At 36.2% G+C, this 24,004-nt stretch overlaps 1 protein-coding gene across 6 annotated transcripts in view; it reads left to right on the top strand.

Moving 5' to 3' along the window:
- Positions 1-24,004, top strand: part of MYO1B (myosin IB) — a 134,084-nt gene that overhangs the window by 76,689 nt on the left and 33,391 nt on the right. For all 6 annotated transcript variants that reach the window (XM_085321237.1, XM_085321244.1, XM_085321273.1 and 3 more), the window contains exons 7-13: positions 1,805-1,868; positions 10,254-10,352; positions 10,713-10,816; positions 11,836-11,983; positions 12,683-12,801; positions 13,602-13,688; positions 14,011-14,076. In XM_085321237.1, coding sequence (XP_085177363.1) covers positions 1,805-1,868; positions 10,254-10,352; positions 10,713-10,816; positions 11,836-11,983; positions 12,683-12,801; positions 13,602-13,688; positions 14,011-14,076 — 687 coding nt within the window. The remainder of the gene's footprint in view (positions 1-1,804; positions 1,869-10,253; positions 10,353-10,712; positions 10,817-11,835; positions 11,984-12,682; positions 12,802-13,601; positions 13,689-14,010; positions 14,077-24,004) is intronic.

The raw sequence follows: 24,004 nt of genomic DNA, 5'->3' as shown, positions 1-24,004 counted from the left end.
CTGTAGAGAAGAGAAGACAAATTAGTACACTCATAAAATACTGCATTGCAAGTAAAAGCCCATGGATAAAAGCCTGGAATATAATGACACTGGAGAGTGGCTTTTTTTCTGCATGGGAGACTTCTCCCCTTCCGTTGTGTTCTTGAGGGCAGATATTACTGTTTCTGCGTTGGTAAGAGTGTTCCTACTGCGGCTGTCGCTGCCCCGGCTCATGGCCTGAGCAAAGGGCATTTATCACTGGCTCTGCAGCGTCCCACATGTTTGGGGAAGCAAAGCCAGGGCCAAAATTTGAGGCACTGCTGAAGACTGTAGAGAAATTTCTTGAGAAAGAGGGTAGAAAAAAATGCAACTGTCAGAGGTGAATGGTGTGCTACGGAAAGGAGGATGAGATAGCAAAGAAAAAAAGAGGTGACTTTGAAAACAGGAGTCTTTCCAGGACAAAGTGCAACCAATTAGTGTTTCCCCTTTCAAGTCTTTGCTTATAAATACAAAGCTAAAAATACTTTTGGAAACATTCAACTGGCCCAGTCCTTAGGAAATTAAAATTTAATTATGTGATGTAATTTTTTATCTTAAAATTTGAATTGGCTCAGAAATAACAAGAAAGTACAAACACTGTTCTGTCTAGTCTGTATTGGTTGCCAGCAAGGAGAAGAATAGAGTTTGAGTAGGAACTTAATAAGTCAGTCTTGACAAAATATCCAGTAAATCAGATAATATCTTTGAGACAGTGAATATAAAGTGCTTGATTTTTATGTTCCATAATAAAAATCAAAAAAGAAAGAAAAAAAGAAATCTCTTCCTAAGTACGACGAATAAGGAAGTATAAACACAGGGTTTCCCTTTGCAGTTGATTGTTTCTGTCCTCTGCTAAATAAGCACTAGAGGACATTGCGATCGTTTTTGTGCGTAGTTTATGGAATTTGTTTGAATTACTACCAGCAGTTCTTATCTTCCTAAACTTTCTCGCCAATATGAGCTGCTTTGCCTTTGGCTTTTACGCTCAGTATGGGTCCGTCTATTTTGTCATTGCTAAAAGTAGCAGTTAGTAAATTAAACACTTGTCATATAAATTAAAATGATGCAAAGAGCAGAATGTTCTTCTGTGACGTGGAAAAGTCAAACAGAAGTCAAGGAAATGCACTGCATCAGTACAGCTAAAAGTGAAATTGCTTTTGCAGTGACAGTCTGTTAATTGCTGCCTCTGGTCTCCCGAGTTGCAAGGCAGGGTGTTCAGGAGGGAAAAACCCATCACTTTCACAAGGCAGATGCAAACTTACGCACATACACTAGGCAATTACTAAAAATAGTTGTTGCCCAGCAGTTCTTAAATACAAACTGAGAGGCTATCATGTGAGTGCTTTCATTCTTCACGCTCCTAAGATTTTACAGCTAGAAAGTCTACTTGGAAGATAATTAACTTTGTTTCGTCCTGGATTCTTCCACTAATAAGTATAGTGATACCTGAATGGCCGTAAGTACTGTTTGGTGTTGTTAGTACGCTCATGAGAGCTTGTACAACATACTTGTTCTTAATATCATCAACGTTTTTTTTATATGTATATCCTTACAAAGCAAGCAAACTATCGTGTTGCGTTACAGGCCTGTTAAAGCAATCGTCATGAAAATCTTTGGCTCTGGTAGCAAAATTGTCTTACAAGCTTTGCATCTGAGCATGCTTTTAAAATTTAACAGAGTATAGAAGAGATTGCCAGATTGCTCTTTCACCCTGTAAGAATGACCACCTTACTTACAAAATTTTCTTAAGCAGAATTCATATTCTTGAAATATATTGCTTTCACAGGGGAAATACATGGATATTGAGTTTGATTTTAAAGGTGATCCACTTGGAGGCGTTATAAGCAATTGTGAGTATTACTATTTGTATCAGCATAGTAACAACTGAGAATGTTTTTGTACTTGAATCTCTGGGTTCAGTTGTGTCACTTCATGTAATGTGTCAGATATTTATGTTAGATGATGGCTGAGATATGCCATTTTGTAGTTAATGAGAGTCACACAAAGTATGCCTGAGATCACCAGGAAATGGGTATGTTTATTTGAAATCAAAGCAGCCCATACTAATTTTAACACACCACATAATCTAGGAAAAGGCTTAGAGTGAGAGAGGATCTACAGCTGTTGAGTTTTGGAAGGCAAAGATGGCCTTAGGATTTTGTTCTTGAAGTCAAGATACTGCTATGAAGTGTAACAATCCAGAAATTTTAACCAGCTCTCTGTTGGGAAGAGAGAGACTGCGAACTGAGTGCCAATTCAGGATGCTTTGAGTTGCATTTCTTTCCAGAGCTTAAACACAGCTTTTAGGAGAAATTGCTCTTTTGTGCTATATAAAGCTGTCTGGTTTTTGTATTTTTAAGCAGGAGTGGAAGAGGGCAGTGAGTGGCTATACTAGGTGTCGCTGACCTAGCCTTGACCTCTTTTCCTATTCAGCCAAATTCATCACTGTTTCTAAAGGTCAACTTTTGGCTCCATTACATTTTGTTACTAGTTGTGAAATAATGAGAGTCTTCCAAGGTGAACAAAAGCTGAGCTTTCCATATATAATACAAACATTTTAAAAATTTGTGAAAAGTTTTGCACATGAATGTCGTGGTTTGTTTTTGCATAGGTCAAAAAAAGTATTTTCTTGCCCAGATCACTTTTTGCAGCTGTTCCTGGAGAAGTACAGTTTTTGTGATAGAGTAGATCTTGAAACTCAAAGGAGTAACTGTTTAGCTGTTTATGGCTATCTATTAACTTTGATGTTTTGCAATTAAAGAAATCTGAGGCCAAACATACTTGGTGAATTAATCAATAATTAAATTTAGACCAGAAAATTTCAGCAGGCTATGTATTTTTTCCCCCCTCCACAATCAGAATAGCCGCACACACACACACACAAAAAAAAAAAAAAAAAAAAAAAAAAAAAATCTCCATTGTGGAATGGGCATTCAACAGTTTTTCTGTGAAAATACCTTGCTGAGTCATCTAATAAAAATATTGTGTCACATCAAAAGGAGATCAAAATAGTTACTCTGTAGTTTGCCTACCTTATAAATTTTTGCAAATTGTAATCATAATGTTGCATGAACTTATAAAGGTATGATGATATATATATATATAAGGGTAGACTTAAATTTAGATACATCTAAAAGATTCCTATTGTAGGCATTCTGCCTGTGTTCTCATGTTTTCTAAATGTCTAATAGCAAGAATGTGAATATAGATTAAAAAGTAAAGACCTGATACATAAACCTTATTGTGCAAAAGATGCTACTTGGAAACACTTCATACTAACACAGTATGTCAGAGGTAAGTACTAAGTTCCTGTAGCTAGCTGTTAATGCATCTCATTTTTGCTTAAAGTGCTTTAGTATTCACTAGATGTGATAATCCATCCATCTGTCTTTAAATACTTGGTTTGAATTCTTTACAATTTTAAAGTGAGTTTTTTTTGTCCTCCCTTAGATTTTTCAACACTTCTGCATCTACAGAACTGCATTTATTTGGATGAGAAATGTTTCTATTATGAGGTGTTAGCATTCTAGAGATATCATTAGGCTTAAATTCTTTTACACCACTTATTATTTACTCTAGTTTTAGTGAAATGTAGGATTTGTCTCCTTACTTCATAAAGGAGGAAGTCAAGTAGTGCTGAAGTTTTCTATCATTAGAAGGGACATTATGATTGGTTTGTTAATAAATATTTTTCACTTTTGGATTATCTTTTGGTTCAATGTTAACATCTTGTAAAGGTGGTATCATAATACTTTGATTAAACTTTAATAGTTGTATCTGAAGTGAAGTTAGTGGACTTTTTGGATCACAGCCTGTGCCACCAAGCTGTATTTCTTACTGTGAGCGACTAAAAGCAGACATGTTGAAGGTCTGATTTAGTTTGGTAGCAAGGAGGATGATGAAAATAAACCACTAATTTTATCAGATTGTTTCAGATAAGCAGAGAACCGTCAGGTTACAAGGTCTTACTGGAAATGCTCTCACCTGTCCTATTCTGAATGTTATGAATCTCTGTGAAAGGCTGGTTGATTCAATTTTATCTATGCTCTGTAGTAAGAAAATGTAGGGCAACTTATGTCATTAAAATTCTCCTTCTGTCTGAACTCCAGAAATCTAACAGTGAAGATGTCTGACCAAATCATGTCCTTAGTAAGCCCAGTACTTTAGAGGCATAGATTTGTTAGGTGCCAAAAGAGTCTGAAGCATGCTCTGCCTGTGACTCCCTTAGCACGTGGTTGGTCCTGTTGTGACCTGCACAGGTACAATTCTTGTGGCACCCATCAGTGAGCTTTTATTTTTTAAGGATAAGGATTCAGCTACAAAGAAACCTATCCAACTGCTGGTTGGATAGTGAACAGTCTTGTGAGAGCTTATACAAAGGCTGTTTTTTTCAGAGAACTTGTGAAGAAAGGCACTTGGAGGGTTTGGTAGTAAATTTGCTTTTGCCTGAGTGTAATCCTATGGAAATAAATTACAGAAACCATCAACACTGTTCTTAATTTCCCATTTATTAATACTATCATGTTAATGGGGATGGGAGCAGAAGAAAGGAGAGCAATTGTTTCTTTTCCACCTCTGATAACAGCATAATATGTATTTCATGTAAAAATGAGTATGCTTATTATTAAAGTAATAGGTGTTAATTGCAGTAGTTTGTACAGCTCCAGAATGTGACTGTTCACCCACAAATGTTGTATCCGTTTTGTACTCTAGGTGATGTTTCTGTGTGCACTGGGTTAGTTAATTTGTGACTATTTTTGTACACACTGAATTTTATAGAAAACATGGATCTTACTATTTTTACCCAGAATATTTGTAAATCTTAAATTTTCACATTTCGGCTGGGATTACCTCCTGAAAGATATCCAGCTTTTTAGCACTGGATGATCTTTCCTAATCAGCCTAAGCCCTTCACTGCCTTAATGATTAACTAGAAAGTTAACAGTGGTGCATATGAAGTACCATGTATGTTAAAACCTGCTTTTGAAAAGCCATTTTTAACCAATACAATGTCTTTAAAGTCCAAATGATGGACTTTGACTATCATGAAAGAAAGGTCCTTACTTGTCCACTTTCTTCCAAAACAGCATGAAAGAAAGCCATGATCTTTAGATAAAGCGACAATGTTTATGATAGCAGTATGTTAGTGGTAACTTGTTCTTTAAAACTTGTTCCTTCATTTTTAAAAAATAAAGTAATTACTCATTTGCTGAGAAAGCAACAACTCAGGCTGTTGATTTTAGTCATATGATTGTTATTAGTAATTTCCTTTGCTTGGGGAACTATTACATAGGATTTTTACAAATAGACATTCTGGAAAGAGATACTTTCTCATTTTTTTTTTTAATCTTAACTTGTTCTAACTTCTCCATTAGTGTTTCATTTAGCACAATTCCCACCTTTTACACAATTGTTTACACAATTGTTTTGCCTACATTAGGAAGTTCCTTTTTAGAAAAATCCTAAATATTTTGATTAGCTCATTTTTAAAGGTCACTTATCACTTAAGCAATCAGGATTTAGTACTCTTAAAATTGTGCAGTCATTGTTTTTCACTCTACATGCTCTCCATCTGGTAGTTTTTTATTGTCTGATGCAATTTTACATTGTTTCATTCAGGAGAGTATCATTATAAACTGGGTGGGAATACTACTGAAAAGGCTCTTGAAAAACCACTGTTGTGTTTTATTTGTCATCAGTGACATTTTTAACAGAAAAGAATCAAGGTGGGAAAACAGAAAACAATTGTTTTGACTTAACATAATGTCGGTGTAAACTGTGACTAGAAAATTTTCTGTAAATTTGAATAGGCAAAAAGATCCTTGGTTGTGGCTGGTTGAAGAGAAAATGACTAAAAATAATTTATTGTGTATCATTCAGAACGACCCAGCGTGGTGATGACATTTTTTCTTGTGATGTTTACTCACTCCTTTCTTGAATGCGGATTCAGTCTCTAATATATTTCAAAAAATGCAAGTATCTCAAATATTTCTGTATCAATCAGATCCACGGCCTAAGTGACCAAAAACAGATCTTGTAAATTTGTGTGTCATAGTTTTCAGAAATATTGGGCATCCTTTGGGTTTTTTGTTGTTTAATTTGAGTTCAGTTGAATGATTTTGCAGGATACATGTATGGATCTCTTGCATTTAAAGCCAGTGTTATTTAGGAATAATGAGCAATGTTCAGAACCTGAGGGATTTTGAGTCATTTGGATAAATGGATATTAAAACAAAACACTTTAAGAATATTAGTTGGCAATCTGACAGTGATTTGAAATTCGATTTATTTTCAGAGTTGACCTTTCCAAAGCAGTTTAATTTTGCAGTTGCTTCAATACAGGAAACATGTTAGATGTTTCTTTTCAAACAAAAGCAATGTTAGGTAATGCAGAAAGAGTATATAATGCACCTATATATTATATACAAATCTGTAAATTCTCTCTAGATAGTTCTGTGTATTCCCCATATATAATTTATACAATATATTTAATAAAATGTAATATACGTGGAGTTCTCTCTTTTGTTTGTGCATATCTTTATATACATAAGCAACAGCTGTCTACACATGCTGCTGTAAACCTTTTAGTATTATCAAATGAATGTGTGCACAAATCTGATGTGCATCTTTGAATCTTCTTCAATCCACAGATTTTTGTAATCACATGAGAGTGAATATAAAAGTTATTGATTGTACAATAGTTACTTTAAAGTAAATGCAGTGGGTTGATTGAGTAAAATGCCAGTAGGCCAAACAAAGGGGGGAAAAAATCCAATTTCCTAAGAGCAGGGCAGATGGTTTGGATCTTTTCTACCAGTCTAATCTAAGTCTGTGTGTGGACAGAAAGAAAAGAAAAAGAGAAGAAAACGAACACAGTTTTAAAAAGGATTGATAATGACTGCTTTGTTAAGGTGAATACCTGACCTTCGTCCAGTATCTGCTTTTTTTCTTCAATTATCCAGGCTGACAGAATATGGAACATTGGACTTTGGAAAGCTAGTTGTTAATTAGTTAAACTTCTTGCTTCTGAAATATATATAAATGAAATAAACCACAGAGAAAAATCAAAGACAGTTGTCCTAACATAACTAATTTAAAATATGCTCAGGAAACTGTTTCTCAAACCTCCTGAAGGCATACATGTAATTAGAAGAAGGCTTACACATAATATTTTGCCAGGACTTTGTAGCTAAGGTTTTATGACAGTATTTGTGTAAATTTATACATAGAATGTTTTTAAACCCAGATAAGCTGAACAGCCTCACAAACTACGTTACTTCAATATCCTTTGAAAATACAGCCATTTCCTGAAGTATGCGTAGCCACCGTGGGAGCTGAGGTTATTTGAGCTTAAATTTGGCTGCACTCCATTCCAACACTTAACTTGAGAACATTTATGGACAACACAACTCTGGGTTGTCTCATGTTTACCTTTCTCTTGGCCCAGGTATTAATACCTGAGCGGCAACCAGCTTCTCCCTTTCAGGTCCCAACTAAAAAACTAGAGAGGAGCAGATTGAGGAGGAAGTATCCATCAGTGAGGCTTAGAATGGCTCTTAGTTTGAGCCATGGTAATTGGAGGAGGAGAGCTCCAAGCTCGCGTGGGATCACAGGCGGAGGTGATTGTCACAGGTGACAGTTCAGTGCTTCGCTCGTGGCAGAGTGAAAAGCTCTGGGTGCAAATTGTGCTTTCTGCTCTTTGCCTTTTGGGTCTCGCAGTAAATACCATAGCTATCTATGATTAAAAAAAAAAAAAAAAAAAGATGCTGATAAAATAGGAAAACAAACGTATGTATCTGTAATCTGCCCCATTCTAGAGTGAAGATGAACTCCTGGCAGTATAGAAAGAAAAGCTTGTTCAGGTGTAGCTGTACATTGTCACTGGGCACTTGCAGAACTTCCTGATGCTGAAACATGGATGTATTTGGAAGGAGGAAAACTATAAGATTATTGAGTTATACAAAACCACATACATTTGTTCAAAAAAGACTAATTTTCTGACTTGGTCCCCCAACACACTCAGTGTTGTAGTGGAATTCATCTTGATACGATCTTCACCCTTTTGGATGCTCTGCTTGCTCGGAGCTGCACTCAGTGCCGCCCGCTGCAGGCACTGAAATCCTTCACTCAGACAGTGGCACGCTTGCAGAAGAAAGCAATCTAGCTGGCCTCTTACAAACTTGAAACTATCTTAGTGTAAGCCAACCAGAAGATTAATAATGATATACTGATTTTTCTCCTTGTTGTCACTAGTTAATTATTAGAGCACAAGCTATGTTTTGCTATGGTTTATTTGGAAGACCTTTCTCATTCTTTTATAATTTTGTGGCCTAAAGTCTTATCTTTGGTTCCTATTGCATGGGAAGGTGCTTAAGCCTAGATAATTACAGTGGCTTGAGATAAAATACTGCCTGTAACCAGCAAAAATATAAATATATGTTATAGTCTTCCTACTTGTTCATCTGTTCAAGAAGCAAAGCCTGGGGCAGACGTTCTCCACGTGTAGGGAAGCTCATGCCCAAAAGGGGGAGCGTGTCAGGCCTGATGGCTGTGGGCTGGGAGCAGCTGCTGTGCTGCGGTGCTCACCAGCAGCGCTCACAGCTCGCTGGCTGCTTCACCCCACACGAAGGTGGGACAGAGGACATTCGCGTTTGGTAAAGCTCTGTCTAGCCTCATCAGGGAGCCAATGCGCTACAGCCAGTTCAGTGTTGCTCAGTGTCACCTTGTAACGTGAGCAGTTTTCTGTATGCTTTTCAGTAGGTTGCTAATAATTTGAATGGTTTATTTTTGGTCTGTGGTGACCAGGTGAGTAGTGAAAAAATAGGTGGTCAGTTTTATGATGCACTTGGTGCCTCCAGGGCACTGAGCGATTCCTCTAATTTTCTTACTGGTAAGACTAAACCAGCTGCTCAGTTTCAACAACAGAAATGAAAAACTGAGGAAAGGAATAGTTTACTTGCTGGATATTACAGTATTTAACAATCTCACATGTCTTAATGAATGGCATTCCCCAAATTTTGCTTTTGTGAAAGCTTTGTGGCCTTTGTGGCAGCTCTTTCAAGCATGTCATCCATGCTGGGGACATTTCCCCATTGCTGCTGTGTTCTTGCATGGACGCAGCTGAGGAGGGGCTGTAAGCCAGTGCCCGAGGGGTGATGCCTGCGCGCATAGAGAGCTCCTTTGCTGTGCACTTGGGTCAGTGCACTGAACATCGACATCTTCCCATCACTGCTTATGTGCAGCTTATGGGGAAATTGCATCCTGGGAGCTGTGGGTTTACGGTCTGAAAAAATGGTGTGGGGCCCTCGCGTGCCACTGAGGAAAGAGTAAAAAATACTTTTTTGAACAAAAACACCTGCAACTGTTCATTGATGATCACAAGATGAGCTGTTTTCTGCCAAACTGAGTGCCACTGATAACCATCCAGAGCTTCTCTCATCACATCCCTTTCCACTCTGATGTTGCACTAAGACTTGCCTTGCAGCGCGCAGTGCAAGCTGAACAAAGCATGTGTTGTCACTTTTGTAGGAAAGAGGATGTAGAGTTGAAGTGTCGTAGTGAGTAGATCCCTTTCTACTGTCTACCAGGGTGCTGAACCGTATAGGTAAGGCTTAGAAATGTGCCACCACTAGTGGTGGTGGACTAAACAAATTTCTTGTCAGACCACTCAGTGCAGTGATACCTTTCAATGTGCTTTCTTTCCATTTTTGTTTTAAATGTCTTAGGATGAAGCTTCTGTCAGTCCCTTAGGGAACTATTTCACTGTCTGATGCACTTGAGTATCTCAAAGCACTATGTGATTATTGCATTTAAATTCTTCTTTTATTTGGCTTTTTCCTTTCATTTAGTCATCTTTAGTGTTCACAGCCTTTTACCATTACAGCTCTTTTGAAAACTTTTCTCATAAAACAGTTCTTACCGAATCTTAATTTTGTGGTTTGTCTTATTTAGTGATTGGGATGTCTTTTGAGCACGTTTCCTCCCATGACCTGATTTTTGTTTGTCGCTGGTAGATTGCAGCATTTAGAAGTGTAGTGGGCTTGCTCAAATAACTTATTTGGAAAATATTTACTGATTTGATAAATTGTGATATTACTTGTGTGTAAGACTTACTATTCTATAATTTGCTGATGAGGATAATGAAGTACAAAAAGATGAGATTCATGCTAAGTTTTTTTGATCAAGCAGTTTTTCCCTGAACTTTTGTGATTTTGTTTCGTTTTTGTTTTGTTTAGATCTGTTAGAGAAGTCCCGTGTTGTTAAGCAGCCAAGAGGTGAAAGAAACTTTCATATTTTCTATCAGATACTCTCTGGTGCATCAGAAGACTTCCTCTGTAAGTGTTGCACTTAGGCCATTTCCCGATATGATTCTTCCTTTCTTTCTTTTACAATTCCACACATCTTTTTGTTGGAAATGCAGTATTTTAAAATTATTCTTATTGCTGATAGCAGCAATTGCAATGCAAAAAGTAAACATACGATTTGGTACTATCCAGAAGTCTGGGTCAGAATTGCCTTTCTGATGTATTATACACACAGAAGAAAGCCTATTCTTATTTGAAAGGCTTGTAATAGGAAGATCCTTAAAGAAAACCTAATCCTATCAAAAAGAACAGTTCTTGGCATTCAGTAATGCAATGTTCCATGCTCTGGGAATAAAAGAACTGCTCACAGCATTTTATTTCATTTTTTAGGCAAACTTAAACTGGAGCGGGACTTCAGTCGATACAACTACCTTGGGCTTGACTCCGCCAGAGTAAACGGAGTGGATGATGCTGCAAACTTCAGAACAGTGAGGGTAAGAAATGACCTGGATGGGGTCCCAAAGCAAAAAAAGTGCTCAGTAGTAATCGAAAATGCTTAGGCCCTGAGTTTGATCAATTGTGTCCGTGCAGGGCTGAGAGGACCATCTTTACTGAGTAGCACTCAGTTCTCTGGCAGGTGTTTACGCAAGAAAGGTTAGCTACAAGTAGGCAACATAAAGAGCTTAGCTGGTTTGCCCAAATAAAGTGAGGGTTGAGATAGTACGTTCTTCTGTTCTTTATACCAAATGAATGAAAAGAACTGTTTAAGATAAAGTGTGAGGATAAATAGTTATAAACTAGTTTTAAGCTTGTTTAAATTGAATATTAGAACCAAGCTCCTGGACTATTCTAGTAGAAACAATGAGGGCAAAAAAGACACATGCATAGGCACAAAAAAAGCCAGATCCCTTGATCAGATCATGGAAAGAGTTATATTGTATGGTTGCTTGTGATGGCAGTGGACTGGGCTTAATGACCCAGGTGATGCTGACCAAAGAAAAGAAAAACAGGGCTCAGATGGTTCTCAATGATTTACCATCTTGTTTTTGCTTGATTGCACTCAAAGAACAGCAAAACAACCAGTTCATGTATCTAGCGTATATAAATTTAGACTCCAGTAGTTATTGGACTAAGATGACAGCAGTATCTGTTCACTTGACTTTGGGAATTTTGCTTCTGTTATAAATTAAATTAAGTGACTAAAAAAAGTACTACTTGACTTTTTAACAAATTGTTCTCAGTGGTCTAGTGTGAATCATATAAGTGAACTGGCCTGATGTGCTAGCTTGATAACCAGATAAAATTATATCTGATGTGTATATATATATATAAAATATACATATCTGTTTTATATTCTAAATTTTACTTATCCCAGCCTCATAATTATTTTGTGTTCTTTTTAATTGTTTACAAAATGTTTCTGATTTACGCTAATACAGATAGATGGTGAATTTTGCAAGTATGATCTGTTTAGATTTAGATTCTTATATGTCATAATTTTACCCCTTTCCAGAATGCCATGCAGATTGTTGGTTTTATGGATCATGAAACACAGTCTATTTTTGAAGTGGTGGCAGCAGTTCTAAAGTTGGGAAATATTGAATTTAAACCTGAATCTCGAGTGAATGGCTTAGATGAAAGTAAAATCAAAGATAAAAACGGTAAGATGAGACTGGTGATGGAGGGGAAAAAAACACCAATTTGTCTGAAATCATTATGAATTTTGTAGTTTCTGCGTATGTAAGATATCCTTATAGGTAAGTTAAATTGTTTCCAGAACTCAGCTGCAGGTAAATATGTGTTGAGTTCTGTTCAACTTCAATCACTCTGTATTTGGAATTCCAAAAATGATTATTTTCGTTTTCTTTCACTGTAACAAAACTTCCTACTGAAGTGTTAAGCTTTACTTTGCATTTCTGTAACTGTTTGATTATTCTACAGTGGAGGTTTTTCAGTTCTTTTGTAGTGGAATATTACTGTCTGTTATTTTAGATTCATTTGGTCATTAGATGGGATGTTTTTGTAATTGATATGTTCTAAGAATTCTTTTATTTTCATTTGGAATTTTTTCTTCAGGAAAAATAGTCTATGAGAAATGGAAGAAAAATTTCTTCAAAAAAATAAAACAAATAGAAAGTACTTTCAAAGCTAATAACTCAGTGGATCCTGTTTCCTCGTGCTATATGTTTTTAAAACAATTTTATTTGGTGGGGGAGAGAGTGCGGAGGACTGAAATTTCATTAAAAAAAACTGGGGGAAAATACTGAACTATTTAAAAGCTAATAGTTTTGGGGGCAGGGCACAGTGATATGAAAGGATTATTTATATTTATGTATTTACACTCTACCTTTTCTTGTTAGAACTCAAGGAAATCTGTGAGTTGACAGGTATAGACCAGTCAGTACTGGAAAGAGCTTTCAGCTTCCGGACTGTTGAAGCTAAACAAGAAAAAGTTTCCACAACGCTAAATGTGGCTCAGGTAAAAAGAGGTCCTGATTTTAAAGGAAAGAATTGTTTTAAATGGGAATTTATTCTACATGCGTACACCATAACTGCACATATGAAAACTACTACTGACCAGGCTGAACTGATTAAAACATGTCACTGACATAACTGTGTCTTTCCTCAGCAATCTTTAAATGTTCAGATGTATTGGATATTTTGTTTTCTTATGTGAATTATCTTGAAAAGAGGAGGAATAGGAAAATTTTGAATGAGATACAAGCATACAACAGTTGTGCACAAAATGTTTGAAAGTATTGTGTAGCGGACTGTTTTCTTTTACAGCAATGGCTGTAGTTTCGTAGAATCATAATTTCGTGTGATTTGTGTGCCCTGGGCTGTTGAACAACTTTTACTGCCAGTTTGAATTTACCTTTCTGTAATACTACAAAGCCAGTTTGATTGCCACTTATTCCAGGGAGAGCATACTGGATTTCTTCCTGTGTCTCATCAGCTAAGACTAGCAGGAGTGTAGTTTCTCTGGTCACACTTTCTTGAGTCCCTGTGCTTTGGACTGGGCTGAGGAATGGGAGTCTTGGAGGGCACCTGGCAGGGTGGGAAGAGAGATGGAGCCCTGAGCAAGTTGCTGTCAACAGGTGGCACAGCATGGCCAGGAGAGCCCTGGCACCAGACTGGTGCTGTGGGTGCAGCTGGGAGGCTGCTGGGTCAGAGGAGCTGCTGCCAGAGCTGCTCTGAGTCTGCTCAAAGCATCTTGGTCTGACACAACAAGTTTGGGATTAACCAGGATTTATAATGTTTCTTCTTTCTTTTGTTTAGGCTTACTATGCCCGTGATGCTTTGGCTAAGAATTTGTACAGTCGACTGTTTTCTTGGCTGGTGACCAGAATTAATGAAAGCATTAAGGTATTATAGTTTTATGGCTGTAAAAATAAATAAATAAATAAATGGAAATGAATTAAGTTAAACAGGACACTAAAATGATACCTGCCAATTTCATTTTCCTGGTTATACGGCGATACATGGGATTCAGGTGAATTGCTGCATCACAGTTCATCAGGTTGCTCTCTGATCTGTTTTTAAGCTTGCAAAAACACTCTTGCTAAGTGTGTTTTGGGAAACTGTACTTAATCTTTTAGTTTATACAATTTGACAGCCTGTTTATGAGATAGATTAGTATGAAGTATACAGGTGATTAACTTTTTTTTTTTTTYTTTTTTTTTTTTAGGCACAAACAAAAGTGAGAAAGAAGGTAATGGGGGTGCTGGACATCTATGGCTTTGAAATTTTTGAGGTAAGATCTTTATAATCAAAAACATCATGCACTAAGAGGTTATATGTTCAGGAACATATAATCACAGTACATTTAAGTGCATAATTCTGGACAAAAAACACTAGAGAAGTAAACCAAAAAGGGATGGATGTCTTAGCAAGTCTTGCAATTGCAACAGAAATTTATGAAAGCCAAACTCATGTTTTAACGACATAAGTAAATAAATATTTATGATGGTATACTAAATATATATATTTTTGTGACATACATTCTGCGCATAAGAGAAATGCTGGTAATGTCAGTTACCAAGAGAAATGCTGGTAATGTCAGTTACCAGTGTCAGATACCTCTGCCTTGAGGCATTTTGTGAATCTTTGAACCAACTTTGTATTATTAAAAAAAACAAACCCAAAAAACAAGAATTAAACATTTTCCCTGTTAAAATTAAACGAAGAATTATATTCCATTTCATCTCAGTTCACTGATAAATATTCTGTACTGATTCCTAGCTAATGAGCTGAGGCTCACTGCTATTTGTTTATGATAGTATTTTTAGACTGATGGTATTTTAAAACAAAAACAATCAACGAGGAATTATTAATTGTGCTGAAGAACTTAACATCAGGGAGTTCTCATAAATCTTATTCGGACAGTTTATTTTAAGAGATTTATAGATCTTAGTTGGAAATACTGGAATAGTACTTAAACTAGAAACTCAGTGGGAGAGAAACATCAGTAGACATTGTGCAATCCTTACCCATTTCCCTATATCCTTCTCAAAAGTCCACAGAGCATGGTTGAATGGTATAGAAAGTGGAATCTAAAAAATATTGATTATATATTGGAAGGTGAGATATTTTATTTCAGAAGCATGACATTAAAGCTTATTCAAATCAAAATACCTCTCCAAAGAGGAAAGACAAAGCTAATATTTGCTTCGAGGGTTTATTCTACTAGCTTGTATTTGTTGTGTTAAACATATGAGAATATTTATGAAAATCTATTATAAGTACGCAGATGGCTGAATGCAAGTCTCAAAACTAGATCTATTTAGAGAAGCTCATTGATACACCTTTAGAAAACTTGGCAGTGGGATGTTACTGCCGACAGCTTTGGGCAGGATTCTTGTTTTAATTAGCTCTTTCTTATACATTTGATTAAGAGTAAAAATGTAGAGTGATAGTGAGGCTGGAAACCTGTGTTAGCCAACACAAGCCAGTTGAGCAATTGAGTTTGTGTGATGGTGTTGCGGAGTTCATATAAAGCTTGTTTCTCATGTAATTTTCTGTTTTGTAGGAGTTCAACACTTTAAAAGGTTATAAAATAAGCAGTTGAATGTAGGAGATGTGGTTTTACAGGAGAAAAATGAATAAAAGGCTGTTTTTCGCTTACCTTACATACTGAATATAAACATAACTTTCCCCATTCAGATGAACTGAAAAACTTTAAAATAATGAATGTGTTTATTATTCGGTTCTGTGAATGCTGAGTATCTTTCAGTCTATTGGAAAAGGTGCAGTAAGGTTTACACTGCAACCCAACAGGGTCAAAGTCATAAATGCATTCAACCAGGGGACTAGGTCTCACATTATTGAAGAGTTGCAGTGGGAGCACTAGCCAAGCGACTTGATTCAGTGTGCCAGAAATAAATGGAAGTCTTTCTGAAAATTAAATCATTGGATTCAAATCATATACTGGATATATACACAGCTTGTATTTTCATTTTAAGATGCTTGAAAAAAAATTTAATCGTTGTTTCATGTCTCTAGTGTTACTGGTAGAGATTTACTATTGGGATTGTGTGAAAGTACTGTAATTCGAAGGCTGAATGGTAGAAAAACAATCCATTATAAAATCTTTAATTAGCTGTATTTCTGGTACTACCCATATAGCCGTCCCTGAGATTCCAGACAGGTCATTTTTAATTGGAAACTGCTGATTTACCTGAATGCAGTACTACATACCAATTTTGAAAAAGTTTTTTTACAATAAATAAACCAGAAAGTCTGTATCTTTGAAAAAATAATTTGTATTTTTTACTTTTAGTTGTTATGGGGGATCTATTCTTAACTGAATGAGAAATAAAGATATTCTTTCAGTGCAAAAGGAAGTTAGTCTTCCTTGCAGCTCAGTTGAAACAAGGGATTTAATGTTATAACCCTTAAATTTAGTAAAATAATTGCTTAATGAATACTGTATAGACAGTGTAATTGTTCTTGTGGTCACTTGAATGAATCTGCATGTAGTAAGGTCAATTAACAAGATGCTTGCTGAATATGTTTATATGGAGTCTTATAACGAGTGATTGAAACTCACAAGTTATTAAAGATCGTGAAGGAATGCTTTTGAAACACAATTATTGTTCAGGATTTAAATAACCACTTTACAGAAAATATATATTGTTAAAATTGTATCAAATATATAATCAATATATTTGATCAATTGATCAATCAATAATTGAATGAAATGTTAACACATATGCAATACACTAATCTGAGGAAAATTCAATGATGTCTTAAATTTTATGGCATAAAAAGAGTAGTGGAATTTGCAGTGTTTTGCCATGGGGTACTTCTATAAATATGATTGCTAAGCATTCAAAATATCGCTGTTAGCTAAACTTCAGCTAATAAATATATCCATCAATTATGGATGAGTTAAAACCACTGACTAAAAATGTGAAGCCCCCTTTTTAACCTAGTTACTAAGTGTGGTCATATTTTGATTTTTATATCCATATTGACAGTTAGAGCTAACATGATTGTGTGAAGAATTTTGTTGATAAAAGTGCTTTGAAATACTCCTTTCTCTGTAAAGCTGTACATTTTAAATTTATAAGCTATTCAATATGGTTAAGGTAGAAAGGCCTATTTTAGATATACCTCTACTCAGGTAGCATATAGTTTTATCATTAGTGCGTGTTCTTTGACCTCATGTTCCTCTGTACTTTTATAAAGGAGTGGAAATGACCCAAGAAATTCATGGACTGAGAAGAATTTTCTCCCTCCTGTCTTTATTTATTATCACAACTAGACATAAACAAATTGGGGATAGAGGCAGAACACATCAGAAAACAGAAGGGTTGGCACAAGTTTTCCATATATATCCAAAGTATTTACACATGAAGATTAATACCACTGAAATAAACAGTATTTACTAAAGGATGATTCTTTTTCTTTTTTTACCTATGCTTTTAATATTACACTTGCCTGTGAGGATGACTGAAAGAATAAGCTAATGATATTCTAGCTACCTGTTCTGTCTTGAAGTTCTCATTTAAATGTTATCAGAGTACATTATAGAATAATCTCATTCTACTGCAAAAATACTAGTTTGCTACAGATTTAAGGGTTTGGGGGACATTTTGTTGTTGTTGTTGTTTTTCATAATGAGCAGGGCAAACTATTTCTTGGGGCTTAATCCTACTTAGGTTGATTCTTTAAATCATCTTATATTTCCTTCTAAAAGCAGAGTGGAAAAAAATGCAGAATTTGCCATTCTCAGAAGTCCTAAATTTGTTGTTGTGATGACAATAGTAGTCCTGCTTTATTATACGCAAGTTGAAGTCTGTACAAATGAGACTATTTTGCAGTTGGTTTTGATTATTTTATTTACTGTCTGCTGTTATTTCCACAACGTTCTGTTACTTCAGCAGAAGTCTACTTAAAGTAACTGGAATGTTCTTGAAACTTAACAGTGGAAAGATATTGGAGTGTTGATAAAATTGGCACATACTATTTGGGACTTGGTTTCAGCTGACTGGCATTTTTATCAAACACAAAAGGCCTTTTTCAGACGAACCCAAAAGCTATCCCAGAAAACAGATTTAAGGATTTGGCTGTCCAAAAACTCAGATTATGGAATTCAAATCTATTGATAATCCTCAGCCTCCATAGGTTTGGCAGCGAGCTTGATTAAACAATCCACCAAGTAGGTGCTGTAAAGCTGTGTTTATTTTTGAATTCTGCCAAGCCCTTTGTGGTAAGCAGCATGCTGGAACTGAATGTTTGGAAAGCAGAGTACTTAAATTTGAGGTATCTCTGTGTGAACGGTCTGTGGACAAAAATGCAGAGACTAGGATTAATGCAAAAATACAGGCTACAGGACCAAGTTGGTTGTGTGTAATGCTGCTGGAGCTTGAGCAATGAGTTGAAGTCTGACACTAATTGCTACAAGTATGTTTATCTGAATTTTTGAACAGCTGTGTGTGCACTTAGTATGCAGCCTAGGCTGTGATTTGGGATGGGGCTGGGATTATGGATAGTGGCACTGTCAAATTCAGAGTTGACTAGATTGCAGGCTTGCTGGGTAGATTTAGGGTTGGCCCCATTTGATTCCATATTTGATTTGGTATTTTTGGGCAGAAGTGGTTTCCACGTGTCTGCAAAATGTTGGTGTAGGGTTGTGGAAGAGTTAGGGTTTATGAAAATGAATTAAAGAGTAAAGGCTGCACAAAGGAGATGATTGAGGGTCTGGCAGATTTCAATAGGGACTTACTGTAGTAGGTTTGAATATTTTATTTTCAAATTCTGGTGCTGTTCTGTACATTTCTGGTGTAGACAAGAGCTAGAGTATGTAAAAATGAAGGTTATGGAGCAGGTTTCAATACTTGACCTTGCCTACACCTTAGGGATAAAATAACTGCTTATGCTAGTTGGCTTAAAGGTTTTATTCTGAATTTTCAGGTGCCATGCTGTAGCTGGTTCATTAGATGAGTAATGATTTGGAATACAGGTTTTATGAAAGTAAAGCTGCCAAACAAGGTTTCTTCTTGAGACTTGCCAGGCCTTTTGAAGTCAATTTGAGAGTATGAATGCTTTACACTGAACTCCTGGGTGCAGCCATCTCTTCCCCAGTTATTAGCTGGGTCAGAAGTGGGGTTACACTGGAGGTGCAGCTGCAAGAGCCAAGGATGAGCATGACTGTTCCTGTTTGGCCCTCAGAGGTCTGTTGGGGCTCAATCTGAGAGGATTTGAGAACGTAGCCTTCGGTTCTCGGATAAACCTTGCTTGCACGTTTAATAGGGCTGAAGATCAGAGGTGTAGGCATGCAGACTACAAGACAAAACTTATGGTTGAAATCTGGAAGGTTCAAAACGGAAAGAGGAGGAATCTGTCCATTCACACAACTCCTTTTGAGCTAGGTCCACAAGAACATGCAAAGACACACAGGCATCCACCATTCTACAGGAAACCTACAGTACATAAAAATACCACCACCAAAAAACCCGAAACAACTCACTCAGCATTAAAACCATGTTCTCTTCTCACAGTCTGTGGTGCACTTCAATGTTTCTATTTATGGTCTAAGAGCACAATTATATTGCTTTGCATATGTAGAAGTCTCTTGTGATGATCAAAAGAAAAACAGTAGTATTGTTTATACAGCTATATGTAAAATGTCACTGTGACTTTGATGAAGTGGTGATGTCTTTATTGAGAGAATTGCATTAGAAATATGAAGAGCGCAGAGTCACTATATTAACATGTTCACAACTGTAGTTATTATCTCTCTTTAAAGGGAGGTAACCAAACAAGGAGGGGATAAACATTAGAAAATACCTTTCTGAGATTTTTTTTTAAGGCATGACAAAATTGGGGAGATGCTTACAGTTTTACCATAAGCTTACAGGACAGCTGGGTCCCATTGCTGCATAGCTACTTTGTCTTTTTGTATCATATTTATTAAATGAGGGAAATAACCCTTTTAGTGATGTGGTGGAGCACGCTGAGGTCTGAGAGATGGTGCTGACCTAGAGACTTCTTTTTCCCTGAGGACAATTTTACTGGAGAAGGGTCAAATAACTAGAAAGAGTTACTAGAGGAAAAAAACATATGAAGAAATTTGGCTTATCTTCTGTTATCTTAAGGTTTAGGCTCTGGGGACCCTTCCTTCATGCCTTAGCTTCATCTCTAACTGACCCACAAACATCTGCTGTTTTAGCAGTTGCCTTAATCTCTAGAGCATAATTTCTAACTCTCTCTTTTAGACATTATACCTTGCTCCAGATTTCCTTTTTTAAATTGTACAACATTTTTTCTGAGGTCTGTCAGAATGTATTGAATATTGGAATGCTACAGTGCCAAAATAGACAATCTGATTGCACAGGGAAAAGCCCAGTCTTATGTGAAGGAGGAGAACTGAATCTTTAATCTGTAACTGGTCAAGTACATTTGCTGGCAGGTATTGTGAAAGTGCAGAGCTTTACAGAGATTGGCCCTTACTTGGATTACTAGGTGCCATGGAGATTTTAAGATACAGTTAAAACAATCATTTTCTTAAGTGCTGGAATACTCAGAATTTCATCCTAGGAAGTTAATCACCATTTAATTAATCACATTATAATTAGAGTATTTTGAGATGCGTATTTTTTGGGGGGAGGGGAACAGATTTATGAAGTAAATCCTATTTGCTATATGCTTTTCAACAAGAGTAATTTTTGAAATGCTGGAGCAAATACACATGAATGCTCTGCCTGAGCTTGTGAAAATTACATTTTGCCCTAGAGGAACAATTTCTTAGTAGAGGAATGGACAGGATTGTGTAGTAGGTTTTTACCTATTTGTAATTTCTGTTGTTCCAGGACTAATTTATCAGGTCGAGTTTGTTAAATTGATTGTATCTGGATGTCCCTGTGGATCATGCATTGTGTCTCCTGGATTCAGCACAGGTTCTTGCCTTTTTAATTCCAAATTTGATTTAGACCTGTGTGTGTCCAGAGACCACAGATGAGAACAAGAAGTGCTTGGTTCTCTACCAAGGGGAGTTTTGCCAATAACATCAATAAGGACTGAAGTCAGTCCTGCTATGCTAGATATGGAAAATAGATAATCCCTGAGGTCTAGGCATCAGTCTTTGTTACTGCCCTCCATTAGTTACACTAAAATATACATAGTTTGAATACATGTATGCAGAACATTTATAATTAAATGATATGCTTCTCAGGTTCTTTGCCTACAGATATATATATATATATATATGTATGTATATGTATATGTATGTATATATATAAAATAGAGCTTAAAATCTGGTTCCCATGAGATATTTTTCAAGTAAGTTTGTTTACTAAAATGTTCATATAAGTAAACAGAAGAACAGGACCACAGTGAAATGCTGGTATCCTAGTAAGCATTAGTGCGAGGGGTATTGCAGAACTCTGCTGCACTGTTAGCATTTTCTCTTTTTTTGCCCTGAAAAGGAAAATTCCATCCTTTTGATGTCTTGGCATTTGTTTGTAGATTGGGTGATAAAAGAATGGCAATATTAAGACTGAAAAACTTCCTTTTTAGAGGGACTGACTCTCTGTAAAAACTAGGTATCTTAGCTAGGAACTGGGTATTCCAAAATGAACATGCCTTGTTTATAGGCAGGGAGAATGAGAAGGTGACTGCCTCTCCTAGGAAGGTGCACCCCTTTTTAGATATTTTATGTCTTTAAATGTAATGCAAGATATGATTCTCAGCAAAAGCATATTGACATTTTTGCCTGAGGCCAGTATGAGGCGGTCCAATTTTTTTCACTCTTAATAAAAGTATTTTTATTTTGTATTTTTTTATTTTGCTGAAGTAACAATGCGTAGTGTCAGAAACATCCATTTATTTTTTTTTCTTGGTAATTCCATGTTATGCATGATTGAAATATTTCAGAGAATTTAGGTAAAATATTAAGGGACAAAAATATTTTCCTTAGACTTCCAAGCACCCATATGTAATTTGAGTAACAGAAGTGGTTCAAACTCTGAAGTTCTGTCTTTTCACGATCAAGTCTAACATCCTCAGTGAGTAGTATGATGATCTGCTAGTTTATACTAGCAATATGTTTTTGCGTGGAGCAGAATATTCTGGAGTTCAGAAACCTGCCTGTCATGAAATGGCAGCCTGATACATGGTAGTCTGAAGGTTAATAAATAACAAAACTGTATGATCAAGATACCATTATTTGTAAAGTGAAAAATATATTGAAATGGGCTTTGATTTTCATCAGTGAATCTTTCTAGTTGTTGTCTAAATTCATGGTTGCACCTGATAAAGCTTGAGAGGATAAACTGAGGGGCTGATAGGTTTAAAGTCATGTCAAATTTATAGATATAGCTGAAACAATCTGAGGCAATATGCTATTTCCTGCCACTTTTAATTAAATTTGAGAGATTTGAGTGTGTGAGGGGATTCCTCTCCCCAAAGATGACATTGTGTATTCCACAGTAGCTTCAAAGGAATAGTTTGGAAATGTTGCTAATAATTGCAGTGATTGAAGTGATGCTTTCAACACTAAAATAGCAGACTGCAGCCTGGAAAAGAAACCTGTGCTCCTCAGCAGTGGAGAAATGCTGGCCTTAAATATTCCTTTTTTTCCCCCTGAAATTTCCTAACAATATTTTAATTTGCTAACTCTTCCTAGGAAATTTTGGGTCTGACCATACTGCTTCTGCGTTTGTCAAAGCCTTTTCTATTGCTAATCAGAATATTTAGGCTACGGAGCAAATACAGTCTCTTCTGGGTCCTCTCAGCCCATTTCTCCTGGTTCAGTTCAGTGATGTGCTGTCACCGACGTTAATCACTCTCCGTTGTCTTCTGAAGACCAATGTCAGAAGTCCTTTATAGCCCTTGCTAGTTCTAACATACTAACGTCAAGGAGCTGTCATTAAAATATCGAGGGAGAAAGCTTTACAATTTGTGTGTATTAGTCTAAGCTTTGTGTAGCATAATTAACAGCTATATACAATAAGATAGGCAAGAGAACTTCTGTGAGTTTCTTCTTCAAATTTGCCTAGAGATAAACATTTTATTCAGCTTTTCATATAGTGTTTCCCAAAACCTGTGGCACAAAATGTTTCCTTCCAAAGTGTACTTAACTTAGAGGATGTTTTCTGCTCTGTTCAGAGTTACGAATGTTTTTCTTGATTTTGTTTTGCTATAATTAAGTATCAGCTTTTTATGCTCTGTCTTGCACACAAATAGTAACATTACTACTGAGCATAGCAATTTTCAATAAATTGGCAACTTCACATAGAATTTCTTAGGCTAAAGTGATTTGTGAGGAGCTGTGTGGACTTCAGTTTGCTTTTCTTTGGCAAACCATAAATATCATAGACATAAGATACTTAAAATCAGGAAAGCATCTAACAATTATTTTACTATATTGTTATATTGTTAATGGACCTTTTAGTTAGATGGTTTAGCTGGAATTGCCTTTCAGTGTCATTCCCTTTGAAGATGAAGACTGTATATAATATATAAAATAAAAATCCTATTGTCCTTTTAAGTGGAAGAACATAGTCTTTTGGAGAAACAATCTTAACTGCAGTGGGTGGCGTGTTTCTGGCAGGAGGATACAGACTGTATTTTACTGTTCCTCATTATCAAGGTGATTTGTCAGTTTGGGCCTTTTCACTTCAAGGCTATCCCTCTAGATATATTTACTTTTTTGTATGTATCAAATAAACTTTTAGTTGTTGTTCTTTGCATGTCCTCTTCCTCCCCCGCTTCCCTTCACTGAGATGTCTTGACCAAAGGCTGTATCTGTGACTTTTTGAGACAGATGATACATGCTAATTTAGAGATGTGACAATGTAAGTGTGCTGCTCTGTGTTGCACTCAGATGAACATCAATTCCTTGGTTTATTTGGTAATTTTTGGATAGAACCTAAAAATACACCCATTTATAAAAGTGTGATATATAACCTTTATGTAGCACTTTACATTTTCAGAGTGACATACAAATCAATCTGCTAAAAAGACTCATCTGCTTGATACACTGAGTAAATGCTAATAGTCATTTTGTATTCTGTGTTACTGTGGAAATTGTGTAAGTACTGACGACAGTTTATGTAATTTCTTTTCACAACAGAGTGCAGTAAGTATGACTTGTTTGCAGTGCTGATTTTGATGCATGCTAAATTTTAACTTTCTTGTCTAGAGCTATGCAAGTGTTGTAATCTCTGATTGATAAT

This window comes from Rhea americana, unplaced genomic scaffold (assembly GCF_003343005.1).
Source record: "Rhea americana isolate MKP2758 unplaced genomic scaffold, rheAme1 scaffold_12, whole genome shotgun sequence".
Lineage (NCBI taxonomy): Eukaryota > Metazoa > Chordata > Aves > Rheiformes > Rheidae > Rhea > Rhea americana.
Note: the sequence above shows the minus strand (reverse complement) of the source record. Positions and strands in the feature narration are given on the sequence as shown.